This window comes from Morchella sextelata, assembly GCF_020137385.1.
Source record: "Morchella sextelata strain SCLS chromosome Unknown scls_2, whole genome shotgun sequence".
NCBI lineage: Eukaryota > Fungi > Ascomycota > Pezizomycetes > Pezizales > Morchellaceae > Morchella > Morchella sextelata.
The window spans coordinates 168,029-185,613 of record NW_025408617.1 but is presented as its reverse complement, the minus strand read 5'-3'; the positions used below and the strand labels follow the sequence as shown (position 1 = coordinate 185,613).

General features: G+C 47.5%; 6 protein-coding genes across 6 annotated transcripts; 2 read left to right on the top strand and 4 right to left on the bottom strand.

Moving 5' to 3' along the window:
- Window positions 1-855: 855 nt before the first annotated feature.
- Window positions 856-2,139, top strand: H6S33_005330 (uncharacterized protein; the record flags this gene model as incomplete). The annotated part of the gene is made up of 4 exons (XM_044837103.1): window positions 856-1,080; window positions 1,143-1,370; window positions 1,432-1,819; window positions 1,862-2,139. 4 exons carry the CDS (start codon window positions 856-858, stop codon window positions 2,137-2,139), a joined length of 1,119 nt encoding a protein of 372 aa, XP_044698639.1.
- A 439-nt stretch (window positions 2,140-2,578) lies between these two features.
- Window positions 2,579-2,963, bottom strand: H6S33_005329 (uncharacterized protein; the record flags this gene model as incomplete). Its single annotated transcript, XM_044837092.1, has 2 exons — window positions 2,579-2,738; window positions 2,833-2,963. The coding sequence occupies 2 exons, from the start codon at window positions 2,961-2,963 to the stop codon at window positions 2,579-2,581; spliced, it is 291 nt and encodes a 96-aa protein (XP_044698638.1).
- Window positions 2,964-5,538: 2,575 nt separating this feature from the next.
- On the bottom strand, window positions 5,539-7,159 carry H6S33_005328 (uncharacterized protein; the record flags this gene model as incomplete). The annotated part of the gene is made up of 11 exons (XM_044837081.1): window positions 5,539-5,768; window positions 5,825-5,917; window positions 5,992-6,058; window positions 6,109-6,191; window positions 6,256-6,359; window positions 6,409-6,452; window positions 6,534-6,703; window positions 6,764-6,793; window positions 6,852-6,867; window positions 6,960-6,973; window positions 7,051-7,159. 11 exons carry the CDS (start codon window positions 7,157-7,159, stop codon window positions 5,539-5,541), a joined length of 960 nt encoding a protein of 319 aa, XP_044698637.1.
- Window positions 7,160-9,881: 2,722 nt separating this feature from the next.
- H6S33_005327 (uncharacterized protein) lies at window positions 9,882-10,282 on the top strand (the record flags this gene model as incomplete). Its single annotated transcript, XM_044837070.1, has 3 exons — window positions 9,882-9,930; window positions 9,984-10,057; window positions 10,109-10,282. The coding sequence occupies 3 exons, from the start codon at window positions 9,882-9,884 to the stop codon at window positions 10,280-10,282; spliced, it is 297 nt and encodes a 98-aa protein (XP_044698636.1).
- Window positions 10,283-11,122: 840 nt separating this feature from the next.
- H6S33_005326 (uncharacterized protein) lies at window positions 11,123-11,404 on the bottom strand (the record flags this gene model as incomplete). The annotated part of the gene is made up of 1 exon (XM_044837059.1): window positions 11,123-11,404. The coding sequence occupies one exon, from the start codon at window positions 11,402-11,404 to the stop codon at window positions 11,123-11,125; it is 282 nt and encodes a 93-aa protein (XP_044698635.1).
- Window positions 11,405-14,188: 2,784 nt separating this feature from the next.
- H6S33_005325 (uncharacterized protein) lies at window positions 14,189-16,568 on the bottom strand (the record flags this gene model as incomplete). The annotated part of the gene is made up of 3 exons (XM_044837047.1): window positions 14,189-15,740; window positions 15,913-16,177; window positions 16,235-16,568. 3 exons carry the CDS (start codon window positions 16,566-16,568, stop codon window positions 14,189-14,191), a joined length of 2,151 nt encoding a protein of 716 aa, XP_044698634.1.
- Window positions 16,569-17,585: the final 1,017 nt, after the last annotated feature.

The window sequence follows — 17,585 nt, the reverse complement described above, 5'->3', positions numbered from 1 at the left end:
GTTTGGCTTGGCTCGTCTCCTCCTACATGGTATATCACTCGGCTATCTAGTGTCAAGATTTCACTCACGGGCGAAATGATTGGGCGCGTAAAAGCCTAATACTCATGCTCATGGGGACTACATCATAACATTTTTTACAAACCCTTCCGTGGGGTTTTCCTACGCCAAACACGTTCCATATAATACCTACCTCCCCTATCTGCAACCCTTGGCACTCCCATGGCGCCGACCAGTTCTTAATAAAGAGAAGCTTTTTATCCTTGAAGAGTCGATTGGCGACCTGCCAAAACCGAAAGCTTAAGGGTCACAAACCTCAATGGTTTCAGGGGGCGGGTTGGTATGGCGGGGGTGTTTAAGGTTGACAGGGGGTATAACAGTCATTGACACATAGCCTGAGTGCGCGCAATGCCTGAATGAGCGAGTTCTGCTATGCAACAACTACAACAACATATTCTACTTCTGATCATGATGGTGATGTTGGGACAAGAGGAAACTGCCCTAGTTTCGTCTCTTTACAGTATAGAAACTGTACCACATAGCTTATTTCTCTTGATCCCCGTGGGTCCGACGAGATGTGTTTTATGTACTGATCTACTCAATAACGATTTTCTTTATAAGGACTCGGGCTTTGACCGTTTCCTCTTTTCCCTCTCTACCATCCTCTTCTCTATCCATTATTCGTTTTCCTTATCTGCTCTTCTGTTTTCCTAATATCGCTCGCTGCGCGACCTTACTACTTGCTTGACTGGCTCAATTACGTTCTTTGGCTCCAATTCTTTCCAACTTTCCTTCATACACAGCACACCTGGGCCGGCTCCCCTAATAACTAAATAACCCAACCAAAGTACTCCAAAAATGAAGACCACAATCGCCCTCGCCTTTCTCCTCACCCTCGTCTCCGCACGCGCGCTCACGCCGCAAAAGGCCCGCCGCAGCGCAACAACCCACAGAACACTCGGAAAGCGTGAAGTACCACAGGAACACTCGCACGAGAAATTCCTCACTCTCACCGGCGCCGCACTCAACCTCGATAATCCTGACCAGATTGCGGATCCTGTGTTTGGGCTCTTGGGGAATGCTGTATGTCCCCTCCTACTCCTTGTCCACCACGATATATGAAGGTACTAATCGTGCATGTATAGGCTGCCATAAAGGGTGCTGGCAAGATCACGGATGCCGACTGCCTCCAACAAGCCACTGCAGACCAAGCATTCACCAATGCCAAAGCCGCCGGTGACGTCAACGGCATGGTAGCGGCCCTCGTCTACCGAACCCTCGAGCGCAACACCGGTAGCGTTGGTCTCGCCAGCGTCCTCTGCACCAGTATCACCGCCGTCAACCCCGAGATCGCCGCATTGACTCAACACCAAGTTGGCCCCCCCCCTTCTCCCATATTAGATATATAACACATAACTAATACCCCGATAACAGGACCCAGCCAGTGCCGGCGCCGCAGCAACAAACAAGGCCATTGCCCTCGAACTCGCCGTCCAGATTGACTCTGTAGGCGGCGACCCCCAGGTCGCACTCCAGTCAGGTACCTTCGCGCCCGGCCAGATTGGAGACCCAACGGGTGCTGGAAACACCTGCGACACCTTGGACGATCCCGAGGGGTGCATCTTTACCGAGAACCTGCTAGTGGAGGACGCAACGGCGGCCGAGATTGCGGCTGCTGTTGCGGCGGGGAGTGGGGCTGCTGCTGTGGGCGAGGATGCTGCTGCTGGGGCTGGGAATGGTACGGCGGTGGATGCTGGTGCTGGTGCAGCCGCTGGGAATGGTACAGAGGCGGCTGCGGGTGCTGGTGCAGCCGCTGGGAATGGTACAGAGGCGGCTGCGGGTGATGATGCAGCTGCTGGGAAAGGTAAAAAGGCGGCTGCGGGTGATGGTGCGGCGGCGGGAGATGCTGCTGCAGGAGATGCGGCGGCGGCGGCGGGGGATGTAGAGGAGGTGTTGTCTGAGACGGACCTGGATGCAAATACGGTGCTGAGGTTGACGAAGATTACGAAGGCAGCGGCTGCCGCTGCTGATGGTGCTGCCGCTGCTGATGGTGCTGCTGCGGCCGATGGTGCTGCTGCTGGGAATGGAAAGAAGGTGAAGGCGAAGGCCGCGAAGGGGAAGAAGAATAATAATAAGAACTAGATGTACCGGTAGAGAGGAGAGGATTTATCATGATTAGGACTAGCATTTATTTCGTATCAGTTATGTATTCTTATAGCATGTATTAGCACTGTTGGTTGTTGAATTATTCACATATAACTATTCCTGGAAAATCAGTATTATTATCATAAAAAGCGATATTTAGTTTATTGCGGTTTGAGAGCATAGCATGCATCTCTTTATTTCCCCAGCTCAGTAGATATTACAATCATCCAAGTAAATATCTTGCCTACACGAGCGTAAAGGTAGAAAGAAGAAATATAGTAGTACGTAGAAGAAAAGGAAAAAAGAACCATATCCATAACTCCATTCCTGAACAAAAAAACTCCAAATATCACTCTACCCCGCCATCGCCATTTTGATCCGCTCAACAGACCTGCTCTCCCCACCCTCCCAATTCGCACACGACTCAGTCATGCACTCAGTCATGCGAATTCTTCAAATACGTAACCACGCCCGCAAGCGCACCACACAGCGCCACGATAACGACCATGACAATCCAGCAAAAGATCCAATATTTGCGGCGCTTCTTCTGCTGCTTTGAGAGCCATGGGGTCGGGGCGGAGGTACTGTTGTTGTTACTGTTTTGTTAGCGATACTGTATTGGCCGAGGAATGAACGAAGGGGTGGATTGAATCGAAGGGAAGGCAAGGAAGGGACGGGGGGGAAGCTAACATGGTGGTAGTGACGCCGGCGGCCTTCTCGGTGTCGGCGCGGTCGGAGATGATGGAGCGGATCTCGGCGGCCTGGTGGGCGGAGAGGGAGAAGCGGTTCCAGAAGATTGGTTCGCGGACGGTGAGGGCCATTGTGAATTATGTTTTGTGGTGGTGTTTGTGGTGGTGTTTGTGATGTGGTGAGGTGAGGTGTGATGTTTGAAATGTTTGTGGTGGGTTAGAAGTAGTGTTTGGAATGAGTGTTTTTGTGGTTTAATGAGTGTGGTGGGGATTGAATGTGTGGGTGTTGGAGTCTTTGAGTATGAGTGTTGAATTACTGCGAGTGATAGTTTCTGAGTCTGCTGCCGAGATCTGATCAAGATAAGATATAAGCACGACTGACTGTAACCAAGAAATAAACGAATGTCGGCCACTCAAGAAATTCAACAAAGAATCCTAAGCGAAGAAAAAAAATAGTATACAGCAACAAACACCCAGAACAAACAGGCAGCACTTAGAGAGGGAGGGAAACCAGTCTCCTTTAATATTCAAACAAAACCTCCCATCAAAGTAATGTACATACTGCATGTATACCGAACAAATTAAAATCAGTACCACCGTTATCCTTTCCTCAGGCGGATAACTACCGGGATAACCCTCCCCAAATGACTTGTTATTGTTGTTGCATGGCAGCCAATCCAATCCCCCCCCCCTCCCTCCACCATGTAGCCACCACCCCTTGCACGTTTCGTATCGACAACCACAGTTCCGCATAATAGACTCCCCCTCCCCCTCCCCCTCTCCCCTGGAGAAACAATTGATTAAGCGGGTAGCCACATCTTCTGTCGAGTTTCACGTCTATGGTTGATCCCTTATAGCCAATTGTGAACATCAATATATTAATTATAGCCTAAGCATGTAACTTGATAGACGGATATACCTATGCCAGGGGGAACGCGGTGAGAAAAGGAAATGGCAATGATGTCAAATGCCCAATTAAACAGAATCTAGGTTTTCCCCCATAGAATAAGTCAGGCCTCTCGAGACCTCCGCCGCCGTCATCAGGTTTCCAACCAACCCTATGGCTATGGCAGATAGCCTTAGTACCAGCTTCTCAGGCGCGCGCATCTGGCTGGGATAAGCTGTGGCGTAGGCATCGTCGTCGAGTGACTGGCTATGATAGGCATGATGCGCCATGGCCCAGATCGATACCCGAAAAAAACGTCTTCTGATTTGATTGGACTAACCCCCGTGAACCTTAACTACATCATGTATGTACCTACTGGTAGGCAGCCTTGTATGTCTCTCTCACCAACAACACGCACGGCACTGGATCCACAATGAGGGCTCAGTCTCCTGCTCATGTGGTATGAGGTGTACTGGCTGGGTGGAGGCTTCTAGTCTGTCGGAAGGCTGTGCGGAAGGCTCGGGTTTTCGCCGCAAAAAAGAGCAACTCAAATCAACCTGCTAAATTGAAGAAGAAGCTTAAGGGTGGGGTTTTTTCTTTTTTCTTTTTTTTTTTTTGGGGGGGGGGGGGTGGTGGGAGCGAGCTCTTCTGATAACCATAGTGAGAAAAGAAGAACACACGACAAGGCGCACCAAAGTTGTACAACGGCCCGAACTCTGTAGTTGTTCCCCCTAACTACCTCACAAAGAGAAAGAACCGCCATAGGTTAAGGCCACAAAAGGAGCAAAAAGCAGTGGCCCGCAGCGATCCGCAGTGGTGATTAGGCCAACCACCACTCCCACCCCCAGTCCAGGGATCAGCTACACGGTTCATATTTTCTAGGCCAGGATCAATGTCAAACTGACTACATATATCAGAATATACTCCAATTTCCTTATGGTGAAGGGGGAGGGGGTGGTAGAATATTAATACCTCACTATAACTATCCAGAAATTAAACCCAGTCCGGCGCAACTTAAACCTTATCTTTATTTTATCTACCCTAGGATAGATTCAACGTCTTGAACAGTGCGCTCCCTGTATTTATAAACCAGTATACTCGGGTACGTTGAGATAATAATCCCTTGCTCTGTGATAGTTCTTCGGGGACGAGTTAGCGGAAGAAGGTTGACAGTGCGGGTATGTAGATGCGCGTAGAGATGCAGTTTGACTTTTTGTGCCATGGACCCTACGTACACAGGTGAGGGAGCCATGCAGAAAGTTTCCTACAGCCTTTGGCGATGAAATGTATTCTTAGTCTTAAGCGTTGGCGGGGAAAGAGGAGGAGGAGATACTCCTAAGTTGGGAGGATAAACTAAGAACATGTTGCAACTACATGTAGTACGCAGTGTTCTTTTCTCATATAATCCATTCCACACGACACGTGCGGCCGGTCCAGATATTCGAGTGATGTGTCATGATTCATGACCGGATCCGATGGTTGAGTTTAACGGCTAACTTCTAAGTTAAATGTTGAAGGAGATAGACCCATATCTATAAAACTTCTTTGAACAAAGTATCAACACTAATCTACCGATTATATACGTACGAAGCCCAAGCGCAATTATCGCATACACATTCCTATCACTACAATATATACACACCGCACTACTACCCCTACCATGGGATCGTTTCCCAAAACCCTTATGTTATTGTGCGTGTGGTCTCGCGACCCGCTCTTTGTGAACTTTCTCAAACAGTCAGAGCAGGTGTATACAGAGTTACCTCCTCTCACCACACCTATCTTGCATTCTCCACCGCCACATTACATGTTTTGTATCCTCTAAGCAAACCCTGCACCCTCCCCACCCCCCGCTCCACCACCAGTACCTTCAGCATTCAAAGTTGGTGATAACGTACTTGCATTGCTAGGCCTGTGGCCAGTCTTAGCTTCATGCTCGTCTTTTTTCCGCTCCATTGCGTCTTGATCTGGGTTTGCGGACTCGTATTCGAGGATCTTGATTAGCTTGTAGAAGGAAGAAGCCAACATTGCACCTAGACCGGGTCCGACCCCTGTTATATGCGTTAGGATATTGAAAAAAAAGAGGTTAAAGGATTCAAGAGATTACAGTAGATCCAATGGTAGCCGGGAAAACTTCCCACTACAACTGCGGGTCCAAAGGCACGGGCGGGGTTGATAGCGCCACCGGTATAGAATACAGCTGGGCGATAGAAATATTAGCGGCTAGTGGAGGAAATTTCCGGATCCACTTTTTCTGATGAGAATCCAACTTACCAACCATCTCTGAGATAAAAAGCGCCAATCCGATACCGATTGGTGCAATAAATGTTGCTCGGTGTTTCTATTATTTCGTTAAAATTACCGTATGGGAGAGATCCACAATAACAATACCTCAACAGCCAACATCAATATTGTAAAAACCAACAGACAGGTACAAAACATCTCAATGAACAACCCTCTTACAACGCTCGTACCTGCCACCCATTCCAGTCAATGTGGTTTTTCTCAAACAGCTCTCTAGATATAGAAAAAACTTACCAGTGAGTGAAGTCTCAACTGACAGGCGTCCTGGGAGTAAGGCGCTTATGATTGCTGAGGCAGCAATAGCCCCAGCGATTTGGGATATGCATATATAGATTCCCCTGCGGTTGCTTAGTAGTGTCGAGTGACAGATTGTGAAGAGTCCGTTACCTGCGCAACGACATCGTTCCCACCAAGACCAATGCTAGCGTGACCTGCAGGATACTAAATCAGAAACCCATCAATTGAGTCATATTTGGAAGTCAACGAATGATATGGGATCCGGATTTACTTACAGCAGGGTTGAACAAGCCTCCGCTGACCCGAAAGAATATCCAGGCATTAACCGCCAAACTGAAGCCAAAACTAAGAGCAATATACAAAAGGATACTAGTATCAGAGGCGGTCATGATGGTACTTGTTGTTCCATGTTGGACATCAGTTGTGCTTGCAACTTGGGTTCCTCCTGTTGCAGGATTAGCAGAAATACAGGGATACACGATTGTCACTAGATGTGATTAATTACCGAATGCGAAGAACAAAAACAAAACAGTTCCTATTCGGCACATCAGTCGTGCGCGGAAAACCAGCAGCCAGGGACATAGCCAACATACCAACAAATTCGGCTAACTTTATTTACGCCAAGAGTTCAGGACTCAATATCAATATATTCCACTCACGATAAAACAGCAGGCAACATATAAAAGGATAGAAAGGCCTACAGACGCAACAAAGTCTATCAAATTTAATTATTCTAATTAGCTATCCATTCCCGCAGAATAAACACAGAAGTTCCTCTATCAAAAAACTCACGATTCTTCGCATCAGTATCCATCCACCCAACCCCCGAAATTCTCTGGTCATTGGGATTGTGCCTAAACAGCACATAGAGCGGCAGAAGGGGGTTCTTGAGCTTTGTCATATTGGGCGTGTCGGAGTAGTAAAGATTCGGTAGGGCTTATCAAGAATCTGAGAGATTCAGGGATACGAAGGAGAAAAGAAGAAATAAGGAGTTTTAATCAAAAGGTGGCACCGTGACATCAGTTTTCCGCATCAGTAGGTCTTTGCCCCCTCAGATGACGTACGTCATCATGATAGTGTTCTGATTTTGAGAATTTTTCGTCCGCGGAAATGATCGCAGCCAGTCTGCTTGAGCTTGGTGTTTGTTTACAGGATGGCCCTGAACTCTTTGGTTGTAGGGAGATTCTGCGGATCTATGTAGTTGTGGGGCCGTTGTGGGTTGCGATCGTCGAAGTGGTGCAATTCTTCCTTGCTGAGAGTAAAGTCCGTTAATCGAAACCTACTAGTAGAGTTCAAAAGCTGAGCCGACGAGATTCGATTAACGGCTTTATGTGGGGTAACGTGATCTCCGTCATACTATATCACTCGACACGCCATGACGCTAAACCCTATTCTCGTCCACTGGTCAAAATTAGAAAGTAAAAGCTCAAAGCAAGGCGAGGGGAAGCATGAGATTTAGAAAGAACTTACTGACAATAATATACGGTTTCAATGTGCCTATACTTTAAACGGTATATAGGTAGTAGGTTTGGAAGCCAGCCCTGACAGGAGCAATTAACCGGCCTAAACAAACGCTCGTATAAAATGGCTCTAATCAAGGCGGCGGCGATAGATTTAATATAGAGATTGTGATATTCTTCGAAGGTCATCTGATGCATAGTTTCCAGGGCTCGATCGAGCCTGAGAAAGCCCGGATTATATAGCCTTGAGGTTAACACGCCCAATCGTCTTAAGGGCCGCACTAGCTACCGGGCTCTCTCGTCTGTCATAATTTCGATAGCTTTCGCCCCTTTCAGACTCTTGGCATATCCCAGGGCCTAACTGGAGCAAAATAAATCTTTATTACTCTTACTGTAAGGAAGCGAGGGGAGGGGGAGGGGGTGTGATCCTTCGACAGGAGGGGTGAACGCCCATTCGACGATCATGTAGGTAGTATGCGCAATGCGGGATTGACGGTGTCTGAGAATGAATGAAGAAGCAATAGATGGATAGAGAGCAACAATAAATGCTGAGGGCGGCGAGAGGAGAGTTCTGGTGCGTGTTAACAATGACCTGGGGGGTTGTAGGCGGGGTGGAGTTAGAAGTGCAGATGGAGGCTGAGAGAGAGATAAAGAGACAGCTATAGAGGTAGTAGATGATAGATATTTCAGCTCGTACCTGCACGTAACCAGCCCCGTGCGTCTCTCCTACCCACGTTATCAGCGTCCACCACTTCCCACAAGTAACTACCTCTGCAGGTGTGTACCGCCTCGCCCCGGCAAACCCCTCTACCCGCGTGCAGTCTCTACTCACCTCCATCAGCACCCCTAGCTGTTGAACTCAGACACCAAAAATACCTAGATCTATCGCACGCAGGGACCAATACCACTTCTACCCAGAATCTACGAAACCCATATTCGCAGCCTTCCAACACACGGCGCTTACATCGCCAGCCCCGGGTGCCCCATCATGTAATTGATACTCAAAAATCAGGGCAGTGGGACTTGTACACGGCGGAGATATGATGGTGAGGATGGAGAATTATGTTGGTATTTGTATTTCGCATGCACACATACCTGCAGTCAGGCAGGCACGTATCCGCAGGTCCCGTGCTGCCACACAGCGTAGAACCACACCTCATCCTTACCATACACGTCATATAAGTACAACTACTTCGCCTCATAGATATCAGTGTGCGGGGTACATAGTTGATATATACCTTCCGGCCCATAAGCACGCAGTTGGGGGTTGGGGGTTGGGGGTTGGGGGTTGCGGGGTGGTGGACGAAAGCCTATTCGCTATCCATACATGCACTCACCACATATCACTCGCCCCTCCATGCCCCTCAAATCTCCATGCCTCCCAACTGGTCCACAGGGACAACCTATCTTTCTTCCCTCACCCTTCCCCTGTTCCTGTTCCTGTCACCCAACACCTACCACATCCACATCCACACCCACATCCACCCACACATACACACTCCCACCTCGTCCCCCCATCTCCCAATCCAGGTCCCTACGCCCGTCCCGCGGACCAGCGGTGCTACAAAAGCAACATCCGTGGAGAAGCAAAACTGCGTCACGTGTCACAACCTGGTTCCTGCATATCGATACCCCTCCTCCCCGGTGGGTCTCGTGATTCGCAGGGTGCGCGAAAGCTTATTTTGTTGGATATGCACTTTGATGCGCGGCGGGTGTGGCTACCGGGGTAGTAGGGAGTTTTTTTTTTTTTTTTTTTTTCCCCATTTCCTTTCTTTTTTGGATCGGGGGATCCACGGTAGATGTGTTGCAATTTGGGTGATAAGACAAGTGGACTAGATATTCAGGAAATTGATTCGAGCTGGTATTGCTCTTACTAGCTAGCTACATGCTGCTGGTACGAGGTTAACTACATAAGTAGCTAAAAGAAAGCTCAAGAGAGCTGATAAACAAAACTAAGTTAAGGAAACGCGAGGAAATTCGACTACATCAATTGAGCCTATCCACACTATACCACGCCGTAGGGAATGTTTGAGGCAGAGTGGGGAAAAGAATTCGTAAATTAACTACTGCTCATGAGAACGCCCATGGTCATATCATGATTCCGTAACAAAACAAAAATAAAGCATAGTCCTATTACATTAATTCCTCCGACATACTACAAGAATGCCACAGCCACAGCCACAACAACCGCAGCAATCCCACATCCCACTCTGTTCCTCACTGCCTCTCCCGTAAATATCGGCTGAGGCGCCGGCTCTGACACAGTGGGCGACACCCCACTAGAACGTGTCCCATTACCGGCTGCCACCGCTGCCGCCGACGAAGACGGGATTATCACAGTTTGTGAAGTGGACGTAACCGTGACTGTGTCTGGCGCAATGCTGGTATAGGAAGTGACGGTATCAGTCTCCAACGTTGTGGAAGGAGACGCCGCGGGCGTTATCGTCGTGACTGAGACCGACGTCGAGCCAGTGCCCGTGGGGCACGCGGGAGAGCTGAATGTTGGCCAGGCAGTGCCACCAGTGCAGGTTGGGTCCGGGCTGGATAGAAGGATGATATTTTAGTACGAGTGGCAGGTGTGAAGGAAAAAAGGAAGATGGAAGAAACTTACAAGCAGCCGCCGTATGTCTGACCGCAACCATTGATTTTGTCGACGCAGATAGTATTACATGTTTGGGTGGGGGTATAAGTTTCGGTGGTGGTAGAGCACGGACCTAGGCTGTAGGTGGTTGGGAAGATGCCATTGTGGGTACAGTATGGATCAAGTCTACAGGAGGTTAGGAGCTTTATATATCTAAAAACACACCGGGTATATGGAACTTACAAGCAGACTCCCTCGATCCTGCCGCAGCTGTTGATAAAGTCTGAGCAGATAAATGTGCTACATGTAGTGGTCGAGCCAGGAACTGTAGTGATAGTTGGCGGTGGTGTCGTGGTGGTGGTAGGACATGGGGGTTTGGAGAAGGATGGGAATGCAGTTCCACCAGTGCAGTGTGGGTCAGGACTAGAGAAATTATACGTTGTAAGCTAGATATTCAGATCCAGATCTAGAGAAGTGAGAGCTAAGAACATACAAGCAGCCGCCGTACATCTGGCCACAGTCATTGATGTAGTCTGCGCAGATAGTTGGGCAGACCGAAGAGGTGGGACTGACTGTAGGGCAGGGTGGTTTTGAGAATGTTGGCCATGCAGTCCCGCCGGTACATTGGGGATCGGGGCTTATTACAAGTTTTAGCAGTTGGGATAATGACCCGAACATGGGTGGGGGGAATGTGTAGTAATTAAATTGTGATATTGGGGGCAGTATAGAGAATTCATAAATCGATCTCTCCCAAAAAGAAAAAGTGAAAGCACCATGTCTTGCTTAAATAGGAGCAACTTAAGAAGATAGGAAGAGGGCATGCTTACAAGCAACCGCCATACATCATTCCACACTCGTTGATATAATCCGCACAGATTGATGGACAGGCCGATGTAGAGCTGGAAGAAGATGGACACCCATATGGGGCAGGAGTATTGTCACAGGCATCCCATTGGCCTTCATACTCAACCGTTGTCGAACTCGGAGTAGGGCTGGAAACACTGGAGGCATACACATAGGTAGTTTTCGAGACCGGATTTCCCATGGCTCCCTGGAGGAGGACAATGGCGAGGGCAACCCCGGATATGGATTTAGCGAAAGACATGTTGGTGATGAATTAGAGCTCGAAAGTATGGTAGAAGATATTCTCAGCTAGGTATTGACTATGCTTGATAATCCCAGTACTGATGAGATATATAGTATTATTCTCTGCTGAGCTGAACGAGCGTTGATTTCTTGGAGCGAACGACAATGGTAACCACAACACTGAACGAAGGTTAGTTGATATACCGAGTTTTCTTCCTTTCTGAACACCTAACGACCGGTTGCTGTCCAAAAGCAAAGTTCGCAGGATGGGGGGGGAGGGCATCCAGCCAACATAAATACTTCTCCCAGAACATCATACTGGTTGCACGATTCCTCGAGAAACGACTGGGATGGCTCACATTTTCTCTAGACCTGGTGACCACACGAGCTACAAAGTGAGGCCTTGGCAAATAAATGCGGGGAGGAGAAACAATTGGGGATACGGATGAGCGTGGTACAGAGCCAATCAGGGATCGTGGCAGAGTATATTTGCCTTTTCTTGCGCTGTATGCACACTCTTACGGTAACCGTACGGGGAAACTCTTGGCCTTGATGCATATCTACAGTTACTATTGAACCGCAAACAACGCAAACAAAGGAATACTATCCGGAAGTCCATCCACCAAGAAGTAAGAACTAACTCAGACCCTTCCTCCAGGTATTGTGTGTATTCAGGGATTCACCATTCGCGAACCCCACATCCACATGCACACCCTAGCGATGTCTTTTTTCGGCTGTTGCTGGCTGTGTCTATTTTTGGGTGAAAGGTCAGAATCGGAACAAGATCTGAAATTGCCCTTGTAGGCACCTACACCCTACATACATACCTACCCTCACTCTCTGCCTCGTGTGTCTCACAGCCGAATAAGCTTCGCGTAGCATTTTTCGTTCCTGCAGAGCCGGCAAAGGTCGAACCACGTCATTAAGTGAAACATTTTTTTATTCTATTTTATTTTTTAACCATTCAAATTTTTGTTCAAAGGGAAAATAATAAACTCAGAGTCGTATTTTAGGCACACGTTTGTTAGATTGCGGTTTTAACCGTTCGCGGCGTAAAATGGATACCTTCGTACCGCAATGGATTACAGGGATTGTGGTCTAAATCATGCACTAAAGAAATCTACCCGTATGATACTCGAGATTAATCTCCGTGTGACCTGACCCGGCATCGGGACAGGCAGAGTAGAGTAAGTAGAGAAAGAGGGAGTAGGGTACAAGCATAGCAACCATATAGAGACAAAGGGTGTTGGTTGGTGCGACTTGTACGATTCCTCAAACTATTCTTAGGTCTTAATTTTGTGTCAGCTTCTACTTGGTGAAATTCGAAAGGGGCAAGTAATACAATCTAATCACGATAGCACTATATAACTCTACTAACATAGAATGTTGCAAAACGATAGGTACATCTTGTACCTATGTACATGTAGAATGAATACGAAGGAGGTACATGTGTGTACATGTATCCATGTTGTCAAATGCTCGGCTAGTGGCCAGCGAGTGAGAGGCCGTGATCCTCCCGCGGAGAGTGGCTAGGCTGTACAACAAGCATACAGGTATTGTATTTGCGCGAATTCGTCTGATCATGATCAAACCCTGCGATGTGATTTTCTTTGTGCCGTGCAGTTACTACCACACAACATACGCGCCCGGCCATCAACTTGTCCCATCGTCATTGAGAAGAATAAAAAGTGCTTGATACATACACTCCACGAGGCTGCTGGCGAGCTTGCGTCGTCCCGGATCCCATGCCTGGCAATGCGTACTTTGAACGCCCGCTAGTCACGGGTAAGGGAGTTATGTTCTTTGTAAGATACAGACAGCCATTAACTACATGTACCCAGAAGTAATGCTATGTGAACGATTTTTTTTTTTGGGGGGGGGGACATTCCATGTCGAGGCCCCCATATTGGCACGGCAGTGCTGATAGTGGGTGACCATGCTGCTCCAGCCTTGGCATATATAACCTCCTCGCTTCTCCCCTCTCCCCCCCCCCAAAAACTATAATATCTTAAAATCACCAAGTGCAACCCCACCTAATTCCATCAACGCCATGAACCATACCCATGTACTCTTGTAGAGAGAATATATCTATGTGTGCAACTAGCTAATCTGAAGAAAGAAAAGTAATCGGGCCCGAACCATAAACACCCCCACGTACGTAACACCTAATTGACTGAAATCACCGTATTACAATATATTCACTCCTGTCAACGTCAAAATCGATATAGCGTTCTGATTGCTGTAACTGAACTTGACTTTTGCCGGATAGGCTTCATGGATCAAGTCATGAACCAGGGGTTATGTAGAACTCCCTCCCTGAGGAGCTTTATTTGTTTCTAAACGCACGTCGCTATTGGACATTATAAGAACGATAGTTTGGGGGGAGTCGGGACTCCCCCAAAAGGAATACTTTCCCAGCTGAAATTAAAGTACTTTACACAACAAATCTCCAAGAGTCGTCCTTTTAAAAAAAGCCAGTGACAACCATGTAAAATACCGCTCCTACAAGTATGTACTACCAAAACTCCGTTTTGAAAAATAAAGAAAAGAATACCCATCCAGAACACACGTACATAACCCATAAATTACAGACCAAAAAGGAACATTTGGTACAGTTATACGATGGTGTGTAAGTCCATACAAATAAATCATTAGTAAAAGCAAATGTAAAAAAGACGAACTCCCATACCAAAAGGTTAAAAAGGCGTTATACAGTGTAAGGTGTTAAAAGATGCAAAAAAGGTCCACAAGATCCTAAATACGTAATCGAGCCTGATCCACGTAACTACCTAAGGACGCCGCCCTACCGTCTTGTACGGTTGACAACATCTCCAGGCGCGCCTATGCCGGCCTGAGTGGGAATCAAAACATCTTCCACTGAGACCCCAACTCCTTCAATCCGCTGCTCGCGGTGCATCGTTATATGTTTCGTCATCGTATCCTGCTCGAGAGATCTTTCAACAAATACTGTTGCCTCTTTGGCTATTTTCGAGTTATCTTCTTCCTCATCCTTGACTAGTTTACCTTTTTTAAAGGGTGCTGCTGGGTTACTGATAATTCCCAGGCTCTCTCTCTCGTCAAGCTCCCGTGCCCTAGGTCTCTTCCGACGACCAGTGGCGGAGGCAGATGCGCGGGGGGTAGTAGCAGTGGACATACTCTTCCTTGTCAGCTCGGGCAAGATCGTATCATCACTTGTACCACCATCGCAGTCAACCACTCCTTCCATATCTTCTGGTTCGAAACTTAGGATGATAGGCGCATTATCACCTATGCACTTCGAACCACAAGGCCTATAAACCTTGTGTTCACTCTGATCATCTTCACTGGATGCAAACACTTTCCTCCACCCCTTATGACCATAACCACACGCTTCATTGACATTCACACCCTCGTTCCATCCTTGATGATATGCCAATGGCCATGTAACCACTAATTCTCCAGGATTTTGACTGAACTGGATTGAGCGTGCCCCAGCTGTTTCTAAAGTTTCTTTAGGCAAAAACAATGACGCATGTCTAACAAACTGAGAGCATTTCGCCGGTTCTTTTCCGGATGAAGAGGAAGGATGAAGGGCCCCATCGACAAAGCTTTCGACTAAGTGAAAGTCACGTGGGCAGACGACACGCCACGTTTTGGGGGCGCCGAGATGTTGGTAATTTAATGAAAATGCATTATAGTCTTCTGCATGGAGAGCAAAAAGGGTGTATGCTTGCCCAATGTACAGGTAGGGTGTGTGTATACCTGTAACCTTGTGCTTTGAATCATGAACGATATTGCCAGGGAGCTCAGTTAATCTAGGGTCCTTGAGACCAAGGTAAGAACGTAGCGCTTCGGTGGCATCGTTGTCCGATGAATATTTTGACACCCCCCCTTTATCGCCTGTAAGAATTTCCCGCCAATCTCGACCACGTGCTACCATTGTCTCTTCTTGAAGGCTGCCATAAACCTGGATGGAGGGGTCACGGGCTGCAATCCGTCGTTCCCGTTCGAGCTGAAGGTTAATGTCCCTAAGCCAATCTGTCCCAGAGACAAGGGTCTTTGGGGTTGAAGTAACATGGTAGATGGGTGCAATGCTAGAGCTGGATTCGGAGTGAAGAGGTAAACGCTGGTCCATGCTAAAAACTTGAGGGATACCCATTTCATCGACTGCAGGGGGGGGGATTATGGAGGTATATTCATATTTTTTTGGACGACGTTGAGATTCCGTAGCATTCGAATTCTCGGCGGTATTAGAGAAGGCGGAAGGTTTCCCCGTATTGGGGCTTGTCCCATTTTGAGCGATGTATGAGGTTGGATCTAGGGAAGAGTGTGGGTTGCGATTCTTGAATTCTGACCATGGTATGGGATCATCTAAGCTAGTCCCTGTTAGCATACCTCGTAACTAAAAGAATAATAACCCGTCATGTCATAAAAATGAAAGTCAAATGGATAGGGAAATGATCGACCAGACGAAACTTCTTGTCTATGCAGGAATAGTCGAGGAGACGAGATGAGGACTGTGTGAAGAAGAAAAAACTATAACTATACCATCCATCAGGAACACGGATCTTAGCCACTCCGATTTCAACCCCTATGGGTTCTAGTGCTTCAAGAATCTCCAAAAATCGTGAATTAAAGTCTTCCTTGCTTGGGCTACATGTAAAAACTCCCGGACTACCATCATGCTGGGTCTCCCTGGTGGAATTTAACCAAGAAGGGAGCCTAGGAAGAAGCAGTCCGTCTCCGGTTATCATCAAATCTGACTCGCTATAGCCGGCGAAAGCTCTGTTGAATAACCTCTCATCGATCGTTGCTGTAATTGATGATGTCAGAAATGGGTACACCTTCTTGGTTACAGGAGAGAACAAACATTTTCGCTTATTTTCCCATTCAGCTTCTTCGGGCCTCTGTCTTTGGTTTTTCTTGTGTTTTGCGGCACGTGCCTTTGACCTGCGTTCGCCAAAGAGCGGGATATCCTTGCTGTCACAGCCAAGCTGCTCTGGACGAAGTACTTCATACGTGATGCCGTCATATTTTATTTTGGATGGGATATCCGGAGATACAGATCTCGACCGCAAATCAGTAGAAATGTAGGCAATGGGTTCCTCTTCGGTGGAACCAGCAACGGTCATGTCTGCGGCCATTGCGTTGATATTTGTGGCTCCGGCGCCGGAAGAGGCTTGAGAGTAAGTAGTAGAGGACATGATTTGAGAAGCAGAAGGAGAAGAAGCAAGATCAACGAACACTGAGGAAATCAAAGATGGATCTAAGGAAGGGTTTGGAGATGCCATTAATCCCATAGTAAACGATTGAACAGGAAGTAGGATATGGGGGCTGGCGCCTGCCCTAGAAGCAAGTTAAGGAAGGCGGTTGTGGGGCTGTAGACGTCAAGAACAAGCACCGACGACGTCCATACAAATGTCAATATTGACGCTTAGTCATCTATTATCCTTGCCAGTGATCAAGACTAGCCCGTTACGGATACAGCTAGCGTGGCTTATGTTGGACCATGATACTGCCAAGTCTTATTCTATCTCGTTTTAACGGTTACCCTTGGCCACTTCAGATGATGTGCAGCGGGACCTGCACGTACATGTAGCCTTGTGCACTGGGGGCCTAGAGAGGTACATAGAAACCTCAAGAAACGTAACAAATGAACAGACTGTAATCCAGTCAACCCAAATCCCACTCCAAGGAGAGGCTCTTTCTTCAAAGCTGTCATTTCAGATCTAAACATCGAACCGCTGTTGTGCTTTGAAATCCTTCACCCAGCTGGGAGGGTCCAAATATCAATGTACATACATGTATGTATCATGATCATGTCATGACCATGATTTTTTTTGTTGTGCCGTAGATACTGCGTCAGGCCGTATCTGCGCACACAGCATGTGTGAACTCGGCAGCCTAGAGGGAACATGCGGGGTCAGGCGTTTCTATGCTTACGCCTCTAAATACTAACGGCGCTATCAACTCCGTAAATTATGCAAGACCTTCCTTAGATAAAACGGTGCAGATAATTTATCGAATATATATTACGAATAGGCTTTTTGGTCTTTAGTCTTCTTGGATGCGATCTGGTCTCTGATTTTATCTAGATATCCCCGATAGCTGAACCGAGCACTTGGAACATCATACTCTATCCGAAACCCTCCAAAAACTTATATATGTATCTCCTTGGCGGTCAGGCGAAAGCAAAACCCATCTAGAGTTCTTCGTGGTAA